Source organism: Nothoprocta perdicaria, unplaced genomic scaffold (genome assembly GCF_003342845.1).
Source record: "Nothoprocta perdicaria isolate Ctin4 unplaced genomic scaffold, notPer1 scaffold_7, whole genome shotgun sequence".
NCBI lineage: Eukaryota > Metazoa > Chordata > Aves > Tinamiformes > Tinamidae > Nothoprocta > Nothoprocta perdicaria.
In genome coordinates, this window is record NW_020455976.1 from 2,636,756 (window position 1) to 2,654,125 (window position 17,370).

General features: G+C 47.9%; 1 protein-coding gene across 1 annotated transcript in view; it reads right to left on the reverse strand.

The window, feature by feature from the left end:
• The window catches only part of SH3PXD2A (SH3 and PX domains 2A), a 218,978-nt gene that overhangs the window by 119,701 nt on the left and 81,907 nt on the right, over window positions 1-17,370 (reverse strand). The window contains exons 4-5 of the mRNA XM_026050650.1: window positions 10,313-10,389; window positions 1,318-1,409 (exon numbers count right to left, since the gene is read on the reverse strand). Coding sequence (XP_025906435.1) covers window positions 1,318-1,409; window positions 10,313-10,389 — 169 coding nt within the window. The remainder of the gene's footprint in view (window positions 1-1,317; window positions 1,410-10,312; window positions 10,390-17,370) is intronic.

Sequence of the window (17,370 nt, forward strand, 5' to 3'; positions counted from 1 at the left end):
GCCTTCACAAACYGTCTTACCAACCTTAGATGAAAACTGTGAGAGTCAGCAGGTTCCCTAAAGGTGCCCATATCCTGCTGCCACTGCCGCTCAGCTTGCAGTATCAATTTAACAATGAGCACACACTCACWCTTTCTCTACTCGCCACAGACATTTTTATAAAACAAGCCCTTTGAGGAAATAAAAGGAGCTGCTCTTTTTTTGCAAAGCAGCTTAATTTTAAAGCTACTCTTCTTATTATTCAAAAATAATAATAAAAAAAGACTTTTAGCTGTGCTAACAGTGCTTCCTTCTGTTCAAATTTAATATACACCCTTGTACAAAACAGCATATGTGTAAGAGAAAGGCTGAAAACTCAACGTGCAAACATCCTCTCCTCTACATCAGCGCAGGAAATCAGGGCTGACCCACAGGCAGCTAAAGTCARTACCAATCCTCCTGCTAACAACAGGCTCTGCATATGCTAAAGAGGCCAAACCCCTAAGAGATGTTATATCCATTTCCCCTTATCCAGCTAAGGTGGTGAAACCAAACTGCAGCCACACAATCTGCAAAGCACAGGACAAGGCAGTGCAATGCAATGGGCCCAGGCTGAAATCTCACTGAGGAGCACAACAAAACACATCCTGTGTGGTGCAAAGGAGAAAAGGAAGCATCAGGCGAGGCAGCACTGTTGCTCGTAAATACCCCCTTGCTAAAGCTTTCCATGGAGAAATTAGTTCTCCGACTGCATCAGTGTGATTCAGACCATCTATTCCAAGGTACAAGCCCTGACTGTTTTGTTTTCAATGGGAACTTCTTTCCCGGCCTTTTCTTAGCTTCCTGCTTACGAAGAATAGATTCTCCAGAGACAACTTTGGACGTGGACCATGATCTTGCTCCCGTCACATAACTAAGCATCTCTGGGCAGGAGTACATTTAAAGAAGTAGCTGGTAATTATGAGCTGAGTGCTCACTGGCAGGATTTCCCCCGGCTGCTGTGCCAGAGCTTTTGGGAACTAAATGGCTCTTTGGTGATAATTAGCAGCTAAAGCTCACAAGCCAGGGGAGGCTCCCTCATTACAACCATCAGCAGGAAGCAACACGAAAGAAGGAGGGCAGAGCATGGTCAAAAGTTGTGTCTGTGGGTTCGCTCGACTCCCCTSTCCTCCACATATCCAACAGGGCTACACAGGGAAGCACGGGTATTTTCTAGGTAGCTTGAAGGCTACAGACTTCTTCCCACACCTACAGAGGCACTGAAACCAAAGGACCTTCACCTTCTCTCTGTTTATCCCAAGGAACAGAGCAGCACAGGATATCAGGCACGGCACTTACTCTTTGGGAGGGTTGAGGTCCTCTGGTCGAGCCTCGAAGAACCTGAAGACTTCATCACATTGGGAAATGTGAGGAGGAAGCCTGACCAGCGCCTGCACGGGAAACAAGAGGCAGGGAGAAGCAGTTAAAACCAGGTTAAAAACATGACCTTAAGCTGCATTACAGTGCAAAGGGAGGCCAAACTACCTTGACAGGGAGAAGGAAATAAACAGGGAAATACCACGTCTGGCTGCTTACAGAGAAAGTGAAGAGCGTGTGTTGCCTGCGAATGAATTTTTACTGGATTTAGACAGGTGAGGCAGCTAGAGTACTTCCTTTGCCACGTGCAGAAGAGCAGTATTTGCTCTGCACATGTAGGAGCAGGCAGGGGCTGCGTGGCCGAGCGCACTCAGCACCTCAGGCAGCCCAGCTGGGGCCTCCGGGCTCCCCTCCCATACACACTAATTCTAATAACGAAAATCTTCAGCCTCAACACCCACTACTCCAACAGGTTAACGTGCTCCAGAAGGCTCTCCCTTAAGCGCTGTCAACAGAAAAAGTAGAGTTTGGGAAAAAACAAACAAACAAAAAACCAACCCAAACTACAGTGTGCTGCTGAGTGGCCAGGAAAGGCGGTTTGATTAACTGCCTGCAAGGAGGGGTGCGGAGGCCACGTCCACCAGCAACATCCATCACTCGGCATGGCCGAGCACGAGCTGGGAAGGACAGGGAAGCGCCGCGCAGGGAAGCGCGCCGGTGAGCCAGCCTGCGGTCGGAGAGAGCAGCGAAGCAGGGGAATGCACCAGGATTTGGGATCTTGCCATTCAGATGCCAGARCCTGGCCGTGCAAGATGAGGCCAAGCAGGCACCCACCGCCCACAAGGAGACAGGGAGCAGCTCTGCGTGATGGATCTGGAGATCCACTCGAGACACGAGCAGCAGGAGAGGACGAGGGGCCCGGAGGCAACAGCCTCCTGTGCTGAGCTGTGCTGGAAACAGGCCATAGAAGCGGTTAAATATAGAGCGAGCTTCGTAGGGGTGCTGTAAACCTGTTTGACAAAATGAGATTGTCTGGCTCTTTTACCAGTCGAAAGTAGGACAAACAATCTTGAAAGAGGGATGAAAAACTGCACCAGAACTAAATGAAGGTGCATTAGGGCGAACTGGTTATACTAATGCATGGGACATCTCATTTATTTTGGTGCGACACACACAAGGAGGCCCAGCCAAAGCACTGGGGCAGGACGGGTCAGTTTGTAAACCCTTCTGCTTTGTTTTTAACCCAACTTTAGAAGTGCTGAAGTTTGTTTCCAAGACTGCTCCTGCGCGGGAGCACAAAGGAGAGCAGCGAGTCTCCTGGGGCAGATGACAAGGTCCTGTTCTGACGTGGCCCAAAATTCAACATTTAGTGCTTCCAGACCTACAGTTCTCTTTCCCTGCTTGAGGGATGTTACATAAACACAAGGAAATGTCACTTGATACCACGAGGCTTACGAAGAATGAGGCACTGACCTTCCGTCATTACAGAGCAGAGAAGAATATCTTGCAATAAGGAAGCAGCAGCAGATGCAGAAGCCTGGAAATAGCCTGGCAGGTCCCGGTGCCAGCAGYGTGCTCAGAGGACACTGCTGGCTCCTACACTAATGCGGGATGAGACAGAGCAGATGGAAAACTGAAGTGCTTTATTCTGAATGAAAGACGCCTTCGTCCCTGCTGCTATCCACTCAATCTTGCTATCTGGCCGAAAAACCTAACAAAGGTGTGAGCTGCCTGCCCTCGTCCCTGCTGTGTATAAATACACACATCCAGCCGGCAAATCAGGACTAGCACTGGGAAGTCAGTAACTGCCGGGAATAGCAACAACTTTGGCATTTTGAAAGAGGAAGAGAAATGCCCGGCTGCACAGACACAAGGGCGGCRCAGGCAGCGCCAGGGCAGGTTTTGCTCAGTGCCCGGGTTTGYGCAGGGCAGCACCGGCGGGACGCAGCGGCCGCTCTGCTGCTCGCACCCCTCTCGCTTTGGGCAGGATCCTTAACCTCTTGCTGTCAAATTCAGCAGGGAAATGCCCTCAGTTACCCATTTACAACACTGAGCACAAACACCTACCTAATCTGCAGAAAGGTTACAAGTCTCGGCTATTTAACATCCACAGCGTGTTTTGAAACCTGCAAGGGCTTGATCTTCTGCAGTCAATGGCAAAAGAGCAAGCACAGTAAATGACACGTGTCGTTGCTAGAGGAACATGAGTACCCAAGTTACACGTGTTGTCAGCAGGTCTGGGACATCAGACACCTCCTCCAAGCGCTGCCACTTCCTACACAGTGCAGGCGTGCAGCCTCCCTGGAAAGCAGGCTGCAGATGTCCATGCTGACTGCAGCACAGAGTGGGCTCCTGTGGCAGAGCAGCACAAATCCTAGCAAGCTGCCCTGCAGATCTGTGTGTCTAAACCCATGAAGGGTTTACAAAATCCTGCCCCATGAATCAGTGGCCCCATGCTTGAAAATCTCGTGTCTCCTGCTGGGCTGGAGGGGGAAATTGAAAATTAGCACCTGCTGGGAAATTCCAGGCATTCACAGGCAGGGAGCAGTGGGTAAAAATCACAGAATCACAGAATGGCTGARGTTGGAAGGCACCTCTAGAGATCATCTAGTCCAACCCCCTGCTCCAGCAGGGACACCCGGAGCACGGGGCACAGGGTGGCATCCAGGCAGGTGTTGAAGTCCCCCAGAGAGGGAGACTCCACAACCCCCTTGGGCAGCCTGTGCCAGGGCTCTGCCACCCTCACATTACAGCAGTTGAAGCTGGATTTCCAGCTCCACATCCATGTACCCGCCCCAGCCACCACCCGGACCCGTGGCCCTGGGGCCGTACTGGCTCCTCTGCTTCTGAATCACCTGCCAGAGTGCTGCAATCTTCAGCCCAACACCCTGCACTCAAATGAAAGGMACCCGCCATATCCTTGCCAGTGCATGTCTTTCCAGAGGTCAGCAATAATGCCTGGAGCCTCACAAATTTTATTCCCTTCTTTTACTAATGAGCAAGCCCCTAAAAAGGATAGGAAAAGCTAAGGAAGAGCAAAAAGAGTATAAAATGAGATAAAATTGGTCTATTGCTTTTGGAGGGTGGCAAGCAGCAGCAACGTTGTTTTGAAAATCCAACCTCTCTTCAGCAAACATACAGCATCCACGCACGAGCAAGCCAAATCCAGCACCATCCCACACAGGGACCAAAAGCAGACTGAGGAGACCAGCAATACTCCGCTGTCACTCCGAAAGGCAAAAAACCCCTTTCTAGCACTGCCAGGGACACGGTTGCAGGGCAGAGCTACAACAGCCTGAAGGGAAGACTGCAGCGCCAAGGCGAGAAGGGGAAAGAAGAAAACAGATGGTGAAAGGATGAAAAGGACAGGGAAGCGACATTCCTCCCGGGACTTGGAAGGCCGTGGTAAACACACACAGCTACCAAGGACAAGTGTCCAGAATCGGCGGGGGATTCGCACAGGAGAGGTGTGAGACGAAAGGGCCGGCAAGAAGCAGGCGGCCTTGCCCAGCGGCCGGGCGCTCTCCGGGACAGGCCGTCCACGCGCTCCATGTGCGCGGCCTGCGCGCCGCTTGCGCGSCCCTCGGCCCTTCCTGTGCTCTTTGTGCCCATAGCCATGTCTCTCCTTACAGTAGTATCCGTCTGAGGGAATCTCGCAGCATCACTGGGCGATACTGAAGGCTGTCAGGCCAGCTGGGATGCCGGGGCGTCAGCAACCAGCAGCGCAGCTGGCCCACGCGGGGCTTCCTTGCTTAAGGTTATGTGAAGTGCAGCCACCTTAGGGGACATGCGTTGCTGCCAGAAGGCTTCAGAAAACGCAGGCGAGCAGATGCAAAAGCCTGCACGTGACTGCAGGGACACATCGCGAGCTGTGTCGCAATCAYGTGGGTGTATCTGCAAAGGCAGGCTCACATCCATTCCCACAGAGCTATATGCATGCCTAAGTGCGTGTATACATATGTGCAGAATGACATTCACCCCACCAAACTTTACGTGACTAACACTGGAGACTGGTCACACTCGTCCAGCCGACTTCCACAGTCTCTGGGGAAAGACCAGCACCTTCAGCGGGTGGTTCATCCACCCCATCACACACATTTAGTCTCGCACAGGGTGAATCACTCTCTACCTCCCTCCACAGCCTGGTGAGGGAGTCCAGATACGTGTCTCTTAGGCCCCTGATGCTCCCTGAGGTTAATCCCAGCTCTGCACACAAATGCAGGACCATATCTGGGCCTCTGAGACAGACCATAAGGCACCAGAAGAACAGACCCTGCTCCACGTACTGAGAGGTGTACTGCAAATAATCAGCTCTCATTACAACAGCTGGTCTAAATGTAACTAGATTCCAAAACGTATGCAAAAATGACAGATTAAATTTTAGTTTTTCCTTTAAATATTTTCACTCTTTACCAGGACTATCATTCCATTTTCATTCAGCACTAACTTACAGGTACAAACACAAATGTCTGTGTATCCAACTTGACAAGTTCAGGGATTCAAACTTGAAAGAGAAGCAGGACTAATAGACCAAGGGCAGGTTATTATGTTTTGCTTTTTGATGTGTGCATGATCTCTCAGGCTGTGGACATCCCTAATAAAAGACTGACCAGTATTTCCTGGCACTGATGTGACTTGCTCATCATCCAATTTTTTATTTAGGTCGTGTACATTTGGGTATATAGGACTTGAGAAAAGCCCTTAAGCACCTACTTAAAGCCACCTCCAGCTGGGACAACATAAAGGCATGTGATGAATTTAAGTGAGTATTTATGACAGTGGCATTTTATGGGCTTAAGAATCCCTCTGAGCTAAGACGCTTCCCTCAGTCTGGACCTAAATGCAGGAAGGTGCAAGTCTGCAAAGGCTGCTCTGAGTTGTCATGGAGGGCTGAGTAAGGACAGAGTGGTGGCTTTGGGAACCACTAACCTGAGAGGTCTCCTTTGAACACAGGATGGTGCATATTGGACACGCACACACCAGAGGTGTGTTTGGGACACCAAAACCTTATTAAAATGCCCCTGACAAGGCACGACTATAAAGTTGTTCTTTCTTTCAYACTGGCACAAGCTCCTAAAAAATGAAGAAAAACAGCCTCAAGGAGCCCAGAAGACTGTAAATCAAACTAAGCCAATTCCAAGGTTGCAGTTCAGAGGGAAATCATCCAGAGATACCAATCCCAATGGGAAGTACATATTTACAGGCAGCACTCAGTCTGYTGGTAACTCGCTCACGTTACCAATAAGGACACTCAGACCCCATAATTTTATGTTTGCAGATGAGAAAAGCTTCGGAAATCTTTCCTTGTGTGCCCCACTCCTCTGCTTTTCACTGAAGCTTCAAAACTTTTAATGGTCAGAGCAAAAGCGCTGCCTTCATTATCTCTGTGATGCTATTTCTCTAAGCTGGTGTAAAGCAGTGACGAATTACACAGGCTTGAGGGGTCCAGAGAGCCCTGCTATGGGGCGCAGGGGGCTCACGGGCTCGATGGCTGCTACAGAGAATTTTGCAGACCTCAGGTACTGCTGATTCTCCCCACAAACACTCATCAAGGGCCTTTGCCCAGCCCTCGCTGCACCTGGGGCAAGAACAAGACACCAGAACAGCAGAAGTCACACCTGCTTCACAGTCATGCAAAGCATCACACTCGGCCAGGGACAGGCTGCAAAAACAACACAACAAGTGGCCAAACATTTGCATCACTCCTGTGCCAGGGCCACTTGTGCTTCCTCCTTCCAGGAGAGGTGGCTCAGTCCTCACGCGGCAAAGATACTACCATGAACTTCACATCTGAACTTGTCTCCTTCCTCTGTTCCCTGGCAGACACAAGTGGATAAAGGTCTATTGTTGCATTTATTCATTTTAATACCCTGTGGCAGATTCTCGCCGTCAACTTCACCCACATCATTCCAGCATCATTCTCTAAATATTTCCATATTAAGCATGCCATCTGCCTACCCGTTCTAAGAACAAACATGGGACATAAGCTCTGCACTGTTCCTTTACAGGAATGGGAATTGACCTGTCAAAATGGGGCTCTTGTTCTATAGTTCAGCGCAATTCTTCCAAAGTCAAAAAATAGACTGGAGGAGAGAAGAAAGGTAGAAAACAGCCAATGCTTCCAAAGTTTTAGGCATGATCCTCGCTCAAGTCATACTAAAACACACACACAGCAGTAGCTGCTACTGAATAGGAAATAGTAATGATTAATATTATTTTATTAGCAAAAAAAAAATGTTCCTTTCCTACACCACAGGGGGTTTTCCTTGAATTTCGGTTCAGCTTTCCAAAAGTTCACACTGGAGCTAAGCTTGCAACACAGGTTCCCTCTATAGTGGGATTAAGAAAAATTATCTTTTGATTTAGGCTGGTGAAATGAGCCAAGTATAGTTTTGACTCACCATCTCTCTTTTCAGTACCCTGTTCACAACTTTCTAGCATATCTGGTTAAGTTCATATGGGGATGTAAACCTTAAGTTACTGTGCTGGGTTACGAAAGTCGTATTCCCAGACACCTCTTAGGGATCACCTTTAGTGAAGTTACCAAGAAAGCAGCCCCATTATGCATTATGCAGCCCCAAAGATGAAGTTCTGCCTCTGCTAAAGTTCAGAAAGAAAACGATCACTGACTTCACCACAGCAAGAACCTTTCCATCTACAAGGTGTTTCTAAATTGAATCTTTTGGAACTCTGAAGTTYAGAGTTTCTAATTTTCTTCATATTTTTTGAAGTCCTGTGGACTATTCTCAGCGAGGTTTGGAAGAGCAGTAACACAGGACAACTATCCTTTGAATAAATGCAAATTGGATGAGCTAGAAATTTTCAAAAGAAAATCTTGTTTTTGCAGGATGTGCCACAGGAAGGTTGGCAGAGGTAGAAGTTGCAATTGCTGAGGGCCCTCTGTTTATATTCATACATTTCCAACTGCGGGCTGTGGGATTTCAAAGCAACTGGGTAATTCCTGTGCCAGGCATCAGACTGAGCAGCCACCAAGTTCTCTTTAATCCCTGTGATTAATTAGAGGCTTTAGTGGAAGGAGAAGAAGAAATTGGCCCATAACTGGGTACAGACAGGGCACCATTCTTACACTATGCCATTTTCAGAGTGAGCACAAACATGGCAACCACCTACACTGTGTACAAACTAATGCCCAGCTTTGAGTGAGAAACAGCCTGAGGGGGCATCATGTCCTGCCACTGGTCCCAGCATCTGTCTACCTGTAGACACAACCAGAATCATACACACCTGGACAAGATACACCACCTGGGAATGACTCCTTCCCATGCGGACCTGACTCCCCATGCAGAAAGACATGACGGGAGATGTAGGAAGACGACGCTCTTGAAGAGGGCATGCAGACACAAGATGCAATGTTTGCTCAAGCCTTTCAGGGACTCTAGTCTCACACTYCAACACTATGCAGTTTTAAATGTCTTTGTCTACCATGAAATACCAAGGCAATTAAACATAAATTACAGTAAACTACAAATGAACTAAAATGACACCAAATCAGAGACGAGAGACTTGCGAGCTGCAAATCACTGGAAGTGGACACTATTTAGGAGAAGTTGATGTATGTCTACCCTAGCTTTGTGCTCTTTGCTGGGCACTCACCGTGGCTGTTATTGGAGAAAGTAAACACTAGGCTGGAGGAAACTAGGGTCTAACCTGATGTGGCTGTTTTTATGCTCCTCAAAACGGCACTAATCATGAAGCAGATGAACCAAACGACTAGGCTTTGGGGCAGCATCCAGGCACCTCTTCGAGCTAGACAACAGCAGCAAACCYGCATGCCGGTGCCGTCTCCACAACGTGCTCCGCGTCAGCGCGGCCCCGGGCCGGCTCCGTCGGGGACATGGGGCACACACCGCCGTCCCCCCATACCGGGCAGTTGGAGGTCGCAGCTGCCTCCCCCCTCGGAGTCAAAGAGGCCTTTGGAGATAGCGCATCTGGAGTCAAAGAGGCCTTTGGAGATAGTGCATCTGCTCGGTGAACCCTGACATGGCGGCGCCGGCGGCGCGGGCAGTTCCTGTCTGAAGGAAGGAGGCAGGGGACGCAGCGAGAGCGCGCAGGGTTTAAAGCCAGCCCTCAGAGCCTGGCCAGGAAGACAGTGCGCTAATTGTCCCACAAAAAGCCTGATCTTATGAGATAAGGCTTTACTCAGGGTTTCCTTGCCGGGGTGGTTCAGCTGGCATGGCTTTCAATGGAGCCGACTTATCCCCCCGCCTCCCGCTTTCCCCTCGCCTCAGGCACTGTAGGGATCTGCTCCCAATTTTGGATGAGCAAATGTCTGACAGGAAAAGTTCTTGTGAATGTATTTTTTCCCCTCCACCTGCTCCAATGGCTTTCTGAAAACAGAAATACAACCCCATAGGAAATAAAAGAGGAAGTCTGGGGTTTAAATTATGCTCTCGGGCTGACATGCTTGATACCTCTATAAAAAACAGCTATCAGTCTTGCTTAGAAACGGCTTTTAATCTACTGTCAGAGGATTAATTATCAGCAAATCATAAACTCAAGGCTGGAAAGGAAAGATTAGGTTGCTTAACCCTCTTCTCCTCACCGCAAATCTTTTCTGTCCTGCAATGGATTTCTAGACTCTCACTTGCTTCTAGCAAGTCACTCAGAGGTATCCAGCCTACCTCGAGCTCTACACAAACCTGAATTTCCCTAACACACTGTTTCAAGAAGAGAGAAAAGACACAATTTTTGCTGCCTTTCTGCCCCCCAAACTCTTACATTCATCAAGACTGAAGTAAGCAACTGGCAGAAATAAAACCCACACATGTGAAATGCCCTAAAAAGGCAGACCAGGCTCATGTCTTCACCGCATTGACCAAGAGTCCTGAGACCAAAGAGTGGCCTCTACTTCCACTCACACCACTAGTGCCAGTGTTTGGGAAGTATCATCCTCTCTTGAGGATCTTCCTCCCTCATTTGGTTTCATGAAGACCCTTCCTGTAATGGCAGTACTTACCCGGCAGTACTCGTCAATGGGCTTCAGCCTCTTCACTGCCACATCCCGAACGTGGCTCCTCCGGAACAGGATCTTGCCTGAGGRGGGAAAATACAGAAATGAAGGTTTAGGGACATGCCACAATGGCATGCACGAGAAGCCGACCCCAGACATCAATGCCCTGGGCCTGCGTCTGGGCATGGGGCTTCACCCCCGGCCCAGCTCCTGCCCTTCCTTCCCCATCGGCGTGGSTGCTCCCACCCAGGCCCCGTCGCGACACTGCCGCCAGCACCCAAGGAAACACAGAGCAGCTGGCGACAGAGCCCTCGTCCATCTACAGAAGGAAACCACACAATAGAAGAAAAATAAACACACTAGACACTTCCAGACGCGTCCTTAGAATCACAGTCCTGACAGGAGATACAATTTGGGGCTTGTTTTTTTTTCTTTTCTTTCTTTTTTTTTAAGTGAAAAATAATAACCTCAACGTCCTTAGTAGATGACATTTCTGCAAGCTGAGTAAGATTAAATGAGTAGCTGTTTTTTGTGTTAAACTGATTATAACAAACTTTATCAAAATAATCTAGGAGCTGAGTTTCCCCACAGACAAGGATGTCATGGAGTTGGTATTTTTTTGGCTTGAAGGGATTACATCTTCATATCCTTTTTTGGTGGTTTTCTTTCCTTTTTCTTTGTGCTCTATTTCTTTTAATGTATTGAGACAATAAATTATATGTTCTCCTTGTGGTGGCAGATGAAGACAGTATCTGCCAGCGTTATTTAATCCATGAAATGTCTATGTAAAAAAGTACACTGACATATACATCAGCCTGCACTCCAAACATGGTCTGACAAAGTGCAAATGAAATACTCATCCGCAGATCATGGGATAAAAATACAGACAAGGAAATGAAGTCAGATCTGAAATCTGAATACGTGGCTTTGATTTTGCCAGATTTACAGAAGCTGAGAGGTTAATGAAACTATATCCTTTAATAGTGCAGTAGGAAAGGAGCTAAGCCCTCTCAGGCTAAGTGCCTTTGGTTGCCTTTCCTTCCACAGCTGCTAATCTATTAGGTTTTAAAATCTTACGCTTCAGACTAAGGGAACTGGTTTATTGCAYTGCTCAAATCTGGAAGCAAAACCGATTATGTCAGTTTGTTCTGTCAGATAAATTCATCATTTCATAGTGACAATAAATGCATCTCTCTGGGTCCATGCCGCTACCTCGCTACAAAGCTGGGGCCAGGCCGTGCCTGGAGGGTGCGATGCCGTGCAGCAACAGAACACGGAGGACACTGGAGATCTTCACTCAGGGTCCAAAACTTTCATCTGTCCTAAGTGATTCGGATAAAGGAGAGGATTTGGGAMTTCCATATCCCTGCACTGACTGACTTTGGTCACCTCAAAAGCTTGTTGTTCTCCTGCTTTTCCACCCAGTAGATGAAGAAACCTACCTGCCCTTACAAAACATTTCTTACTACTCCTGAAGGCTTCTAGGATCACACTGCAGTAAGCCTAAAACTTGTTTAAGTTGCAAAGAACAAGCAACATTTTGGAAACATTCTCATTTTCTGTCTTTCTTGTTTTCTGTCCAAACCACGAGTTGAAAGTCTATCTGGTAACCATATAAAAACACAAAGGAACTAAAGACTTACATGRAAGATCTCCCGTAAATGTAACTCAGCTTTCCTAAAAAGAGACTTTACAGGGAGGCCCAGTCTTCAAAGTAACATAATAAATGAAAGACTCAAACATAAGAAACAAGATAAATATAATAAAGAACGTTATATTAAACACAGAGTACAGAAAAGACCCCAGGATATGATGAGTCTTAATTCAGTCCTTAAATGGAGATGGAAAATATCAGGATGACTGTGGTGTTAGGATGAAGCAAAGCCCAGAAGGTGCTCCCATTTTTATCCTCTCAAAGAAAGGAAGGTTTTCATTCTGCTGAGACCACTAATGGAAAATACTGATACTGGAATACTGAAGCTAGAAAGGGCTAGATCAGGGTTATGGGGTAGATCTGTAGCTGCCCCATCCAGCACAGCATTAAGACCTTTGTCRTGCACAAGACATGCATGAAGTAGCAGTTGCCAAAGGAAAAAAAAACATGCAGAAGAATAAAGATATTCAGAAAACACATCCAGTTCTTGAGGGGGAGCACAGCAGAGAGGATGAGAAGATGGAGCATGACTTTGCCAAGCACAGTGATTCTTGGGCAGAAAAGCCTCATTTATGGGGATACAGAAGCAGCTCTAAGGAGGCACAGCCTCCCAAATGCTCAGCTTCTTTCTTTTCTGGGAAGAATGAATGTGTCAAAGTTGGCTGAACGCATCATCCCTGCATAGCAGGAACCACGGCCTCCAGTAGAAGTTACTGCAGCTTTCTCCACTCCTTCCATTTCTACTCCTCTTCTTTAGAAACCAGCGTAGATCCCCGGGGGCTGGAAAAGGAAGGCAGGGCTGAGCYGTGCACTTCTTCATGGTCCCCAAGTGACTACAGATCCACTTCTCAACAGCACACGCTAATGGGAAGGTTTGACTAACTAGGTAGGGATATTCTGTTATTGCCATGCAGAAATAAACAGCAGGGGAATAACTGAGCAGTGGGGACACATAAAAAACACCGAGAAAACCTCAGGAGGTCAGAGGAAAGGAGTGTTTCATGCAGTACTGATGTGAGATGGGGAACTCCTAGGGTGGCTAGTAAAGGAGAACAGCTTGGGCAATTTTCTTGGAAGGGTGGTGTTCTGGTTTGTGTGCCGCTTGGCTCGTCCCCTTGGTTCACACATCTCTAAGGAAAGGAGCAGCCTCTACACAAAYACATACACTACTGCTTCCTCTCCGAGTGACAAACTGCATTTTATTGCAACTTTTTTTACATCTCCCCAGGCACTAAGCCCCATTTCACACAAGGCTGAGCAGCTTGTTAACCACGCTGCAACCCAGCCAGGGAGTGAATGGAAAGTCTGTCTCAGTCTCGGGTGGGAAGCTATAGGCTATGYGGGACCGTGCTGCATTTTGCCAGTATTATTCACAGATGTGCCAGACTTGGGCAGGGCCAAGGGAGATCTGTGTTAAGAAGGACAACTAGGACTGGAGCAGTGGGGAAAGAGAAACGGTGGGAAGACCCAGGGCTCCAGCCCTGCTGCTAATGCAATACAACAATATTTATTTTTATCCTTTTTTTGCTTTAAAGAAAATATTATTGCTAGGAAATTAATGTGGATAAGAGGGAAAGTATCAGGTTTAGCATTGTAGGGGACATCTCTTCATCTTTCTTTGTTAACACAGATACAGTCTTTAATTCCATGGCCACACACTTCTTCTTCCATGGGACCTTGGCCTCCTCTTACATCCAGACTGCATTCACGGAGTGGGAGGAATTAAGCTGTCTGGGAGATTGTGCAYCTGGCATCTGCTGATTCTGCAAGCGCAAGGGTGTTCTCTGAATCTCCCTTTATTCCCACATAACATCACAGCTAGTGAGGCACAGACTTTAACAGGCACCGTGTACCCTAAGAACAGACAGGTTAAAAAGCACCCCAGAACTCTGCTCCACRCAGCAGCCTGTGCTCCTATGGGCAATAAAAAAGCTCTTAACACGGCCAATACTGCCTGCAGAGAAGAGAGATGAACAGGACGCAGGGGCACACGTATGCCCAGCACATGGGAAGGGTCCATYCTGCAACGCTCTGCAATGGTGGTGGACTTGGTCCCAGCAGAAGAAGCCCATCTCCACCTGCCAGTGACACTGCTGGCAGGGACTGCAGGGCAGAGAAGTACTAGGRGTCCCCAACTGGTGCCTAGCAGGAGAGACCAGGGTTTCTTTTTCAAGGAAAGGGGAAACGTAAGTCATGCTCTTGCTATCACAGTGGATCTGAGCTGACTCAGCAACTGCTGCTCTAAACGGGTGTTTCACAAGCTCTCAGACAACCTTTAATAAAACGTATCTCCTAATTGCACCTTTCATTGTGAAGGAGAAGCCCTGTGTATCTAGACCTGGAGACCTTCTAGASGTCTTCCCTTCTGCCACGGTGGCAGCCCCTCAACCACAAAGTGCCAGAATTGCTGCTCTTTGGGACAGAGCTGCTGAGTGGGAGCTTCAACACTCGAACTCAGGCAGCACCTCAGCAAGGACTACAGGGAGGCAGGGAAATGGCTGTTTAGCTCCTTTCCAAATCTATCGGAGAACAGAACCAGGGATCCATGTATTTCTCTTACTCTGCTTATTGAGCTTTTCCTTTCAATAGATGTCTGGCTGATGGACAGATTTAAGGACACCAGTTGTTTCACAWAAGGAGCGTCTCTCCATGGAAGGCTAGGAAAAGCCCACACCCACTGTAAAAGGAACAGTGAGGAGACCCATATTGCCTTTAATCTTCTACCTCAAGTACAGTCACCACGCTTCAGAGGGCAATAAGTGAAGCAAACCATATGAAAAATATTTAACAGCAGACAGCCCGAATACTCACGGGCATGTTAAATATATAATAATGTCTCATCTGATTTATGATTAAAAAAGACATGTGTTGCCTCCAACTTTAGCAGCTACAGCTGTGGGGGCTATGCCCATCAGCTGTCTCTGAAGAAGAACAAGGGTATTTATTTCTGGCTTTATGCATTACTGTGCTGCTGGTTCTCTCCTCCTTTTTTACCTGAGAAGCTGGGAGATAACAGGTATACATTATGATGAAATATGTTCAGCCTAAGATCAGCTTCTCAGAGGGAGAGTTTGCTTAAGAGGTGAGGTCAGACTCTTTCTGCAGAGACACTGGGGTTGCATCAGTGGAAAAGAGAGAAGAATTTTGACCTAGCACAATTACAGCTTCTCCTTTGGGGCAAACAGCTTCCTCCAGTGTAAATAACACCACTTTGTGGCTGAAGTATTTTTACAGGGTTTCCATTTCTTATACAAAGCTGCTCTTCTTATTTTTATACACTGAAGAAGCACAAAGGTCCTATCAAATATGACACAAATTTCTTTCAACCCATTTAAGCTGTGACATTCCCCCACAGGTTCTGCAACAAAAGCTCAGGCACCTGTCATACACTATAAATCCCAAGGACAACATTCAAAAATGTACTGCCACCTTGTAATGCAAAACATAAAACCCAACGGCTCAGCAGTACGGAATAGAAAAATAAWTTTATGTTTCTCATAGAAATGTATGTGATTGACAACTCAATGGTAATCAAACCATGGCTAAAAAAGATGTGTGGTCCATAAATAATAATATGTGACTTTTACATGGGAATCCCAGTTTCCATGGATTGTTCCATCCATGATTTCCTGGAGCCAAGATACCACTGTAACGGCCCCAGCATTGACAACATTTGCTCCTGACAAAGAAAGGGGAGGGAAATGATTCAGATCGTTTCCACTGGTAGGAGGGGGAAGGCCTTTTTCATGAGTAGAAACTCGTGACAGAGGCAGAACTGATGGCTGAACTTGGCTGCCAAAGAGCCTCCATTGATAAAGGCCTTTGCTAATCAGCAGGAATTACTATGGAAGGTGACAAGAGGTGATGGAGACAGATGAGGCAGCCAGGAAAGCCGGCACAAGCAATAACAATCWCACCCCCAGATATGGCGTGGGTGTGTGGAGGGGTCCTTCTGCACTTGGATCCTGTTTCTGAAATGCAGAAGCTGGAATGCCAAAGAAAATCACTGGAAAGCATGGGAAATGGCACGGTTTGATTAGAGAAGAACACGGCCAGGAAGGGAAATGTTCCCCCACTGGAAGTGATAGAGCAGAGTATGTCCCGGTGTGACTAATTACAAGTGGAAACTGAAGACAGGCAAAGGGCAAGGCTGAATTCCCACCTCTGAAACTGGCTGCTCTCCGCTGTGTCTGTGAGGTCAACACCTTAACCTCCCGGGAAACTGGATCAGCTCTGCAATGGCTCAGATACTACAGATTTTGTGAACTGAAGCGCCAGGCACAGCTGGAAGGGGAGAAAGGCCATAAACACTGATGCTGAAATGGAGGAGTGACAGATGGGGACCACAGGGTGCAAGTCTCAAGCTAACAGCTCTGCTACTGTTTGTACAGTGTTCTGCACAAGCCACGGGCCAGTTCACCTCGCGCTGTGTCCTGCCGGTGTCATCCAAACAACCTTGGAACCTCCTCCTCATCTGCCCCGGCTGCAGCTCACCCACRTCTCCAAAGCAAAGCAGGAGCCACACGGTGCAGACACACTCTGCAGGGCTYAGCCGGGGAAGGGCAGGTCAAAGTGCCACAAATTATCCCCCTGTTCTTACTATGGGACTGCTCTCCATATTTTAGTCCACATGATCCAACCCAAAGAGACCCATCACCTTGCTTAAATGAACTTTATGGCCACAGCACAACAGAGTAAAGCATCTGCCCCACAGAAGCAGCCCTTGGTCCCCTAAAACTGCACTTCCCAGTCTGTGAGAGGTTGTGAAGTGCCGGGGTGTCCACTCACTTCAACAAAGTGCTCAGCAGTGTGAACAAAGTCTTCAGTTTGAGCAGTTTCAAAAGTAGTGTCTTCTCCAACCCCACAGCTCAGCTTCTCCAAGGTGGGAAGTGAACTCATTTGTAATTACTAGTTGCAAGGGCTACATTAGACTGTGAGTACCTCGCTGCTTTTAATTGCTGAGAGCAGTCGGTTTGTCAGAGAAGGAAGGGTATTTATGCAGCAAATAGGGGCAATGGACGCTCCCTCACCCGCAGGGACGGGCTGCATGGTAATTCGGAGTCTCACACAGGCAGGGCAGCCAAAGGAGAGTCACATTTTCAGCTCTGCCTTAGGAAGCAGCGCCGTTTCCTCACACAGAGGATGCAGGAATGTCCCCCTTTTTGCATAGTCATTTGCTACGTAAGGAGCAGAAGGTGCAGAAAATCAGGAAATGCAGATCCGAACCGTCCGCCTGCCTCCGCGCGCTTCAGCCCTAGGGCAGGTATCTGAGCACTCACACATCCGCTGCCGCCTCAGTTTCACTGGACACCCTCCAAAACGATCCTTTCCCAAATTTCCAGGATCAAGTCATGTAGCGTATGGAGACAAAGGGCTTAAACAACCCCCCAAATCAGGTACCAAACGGATC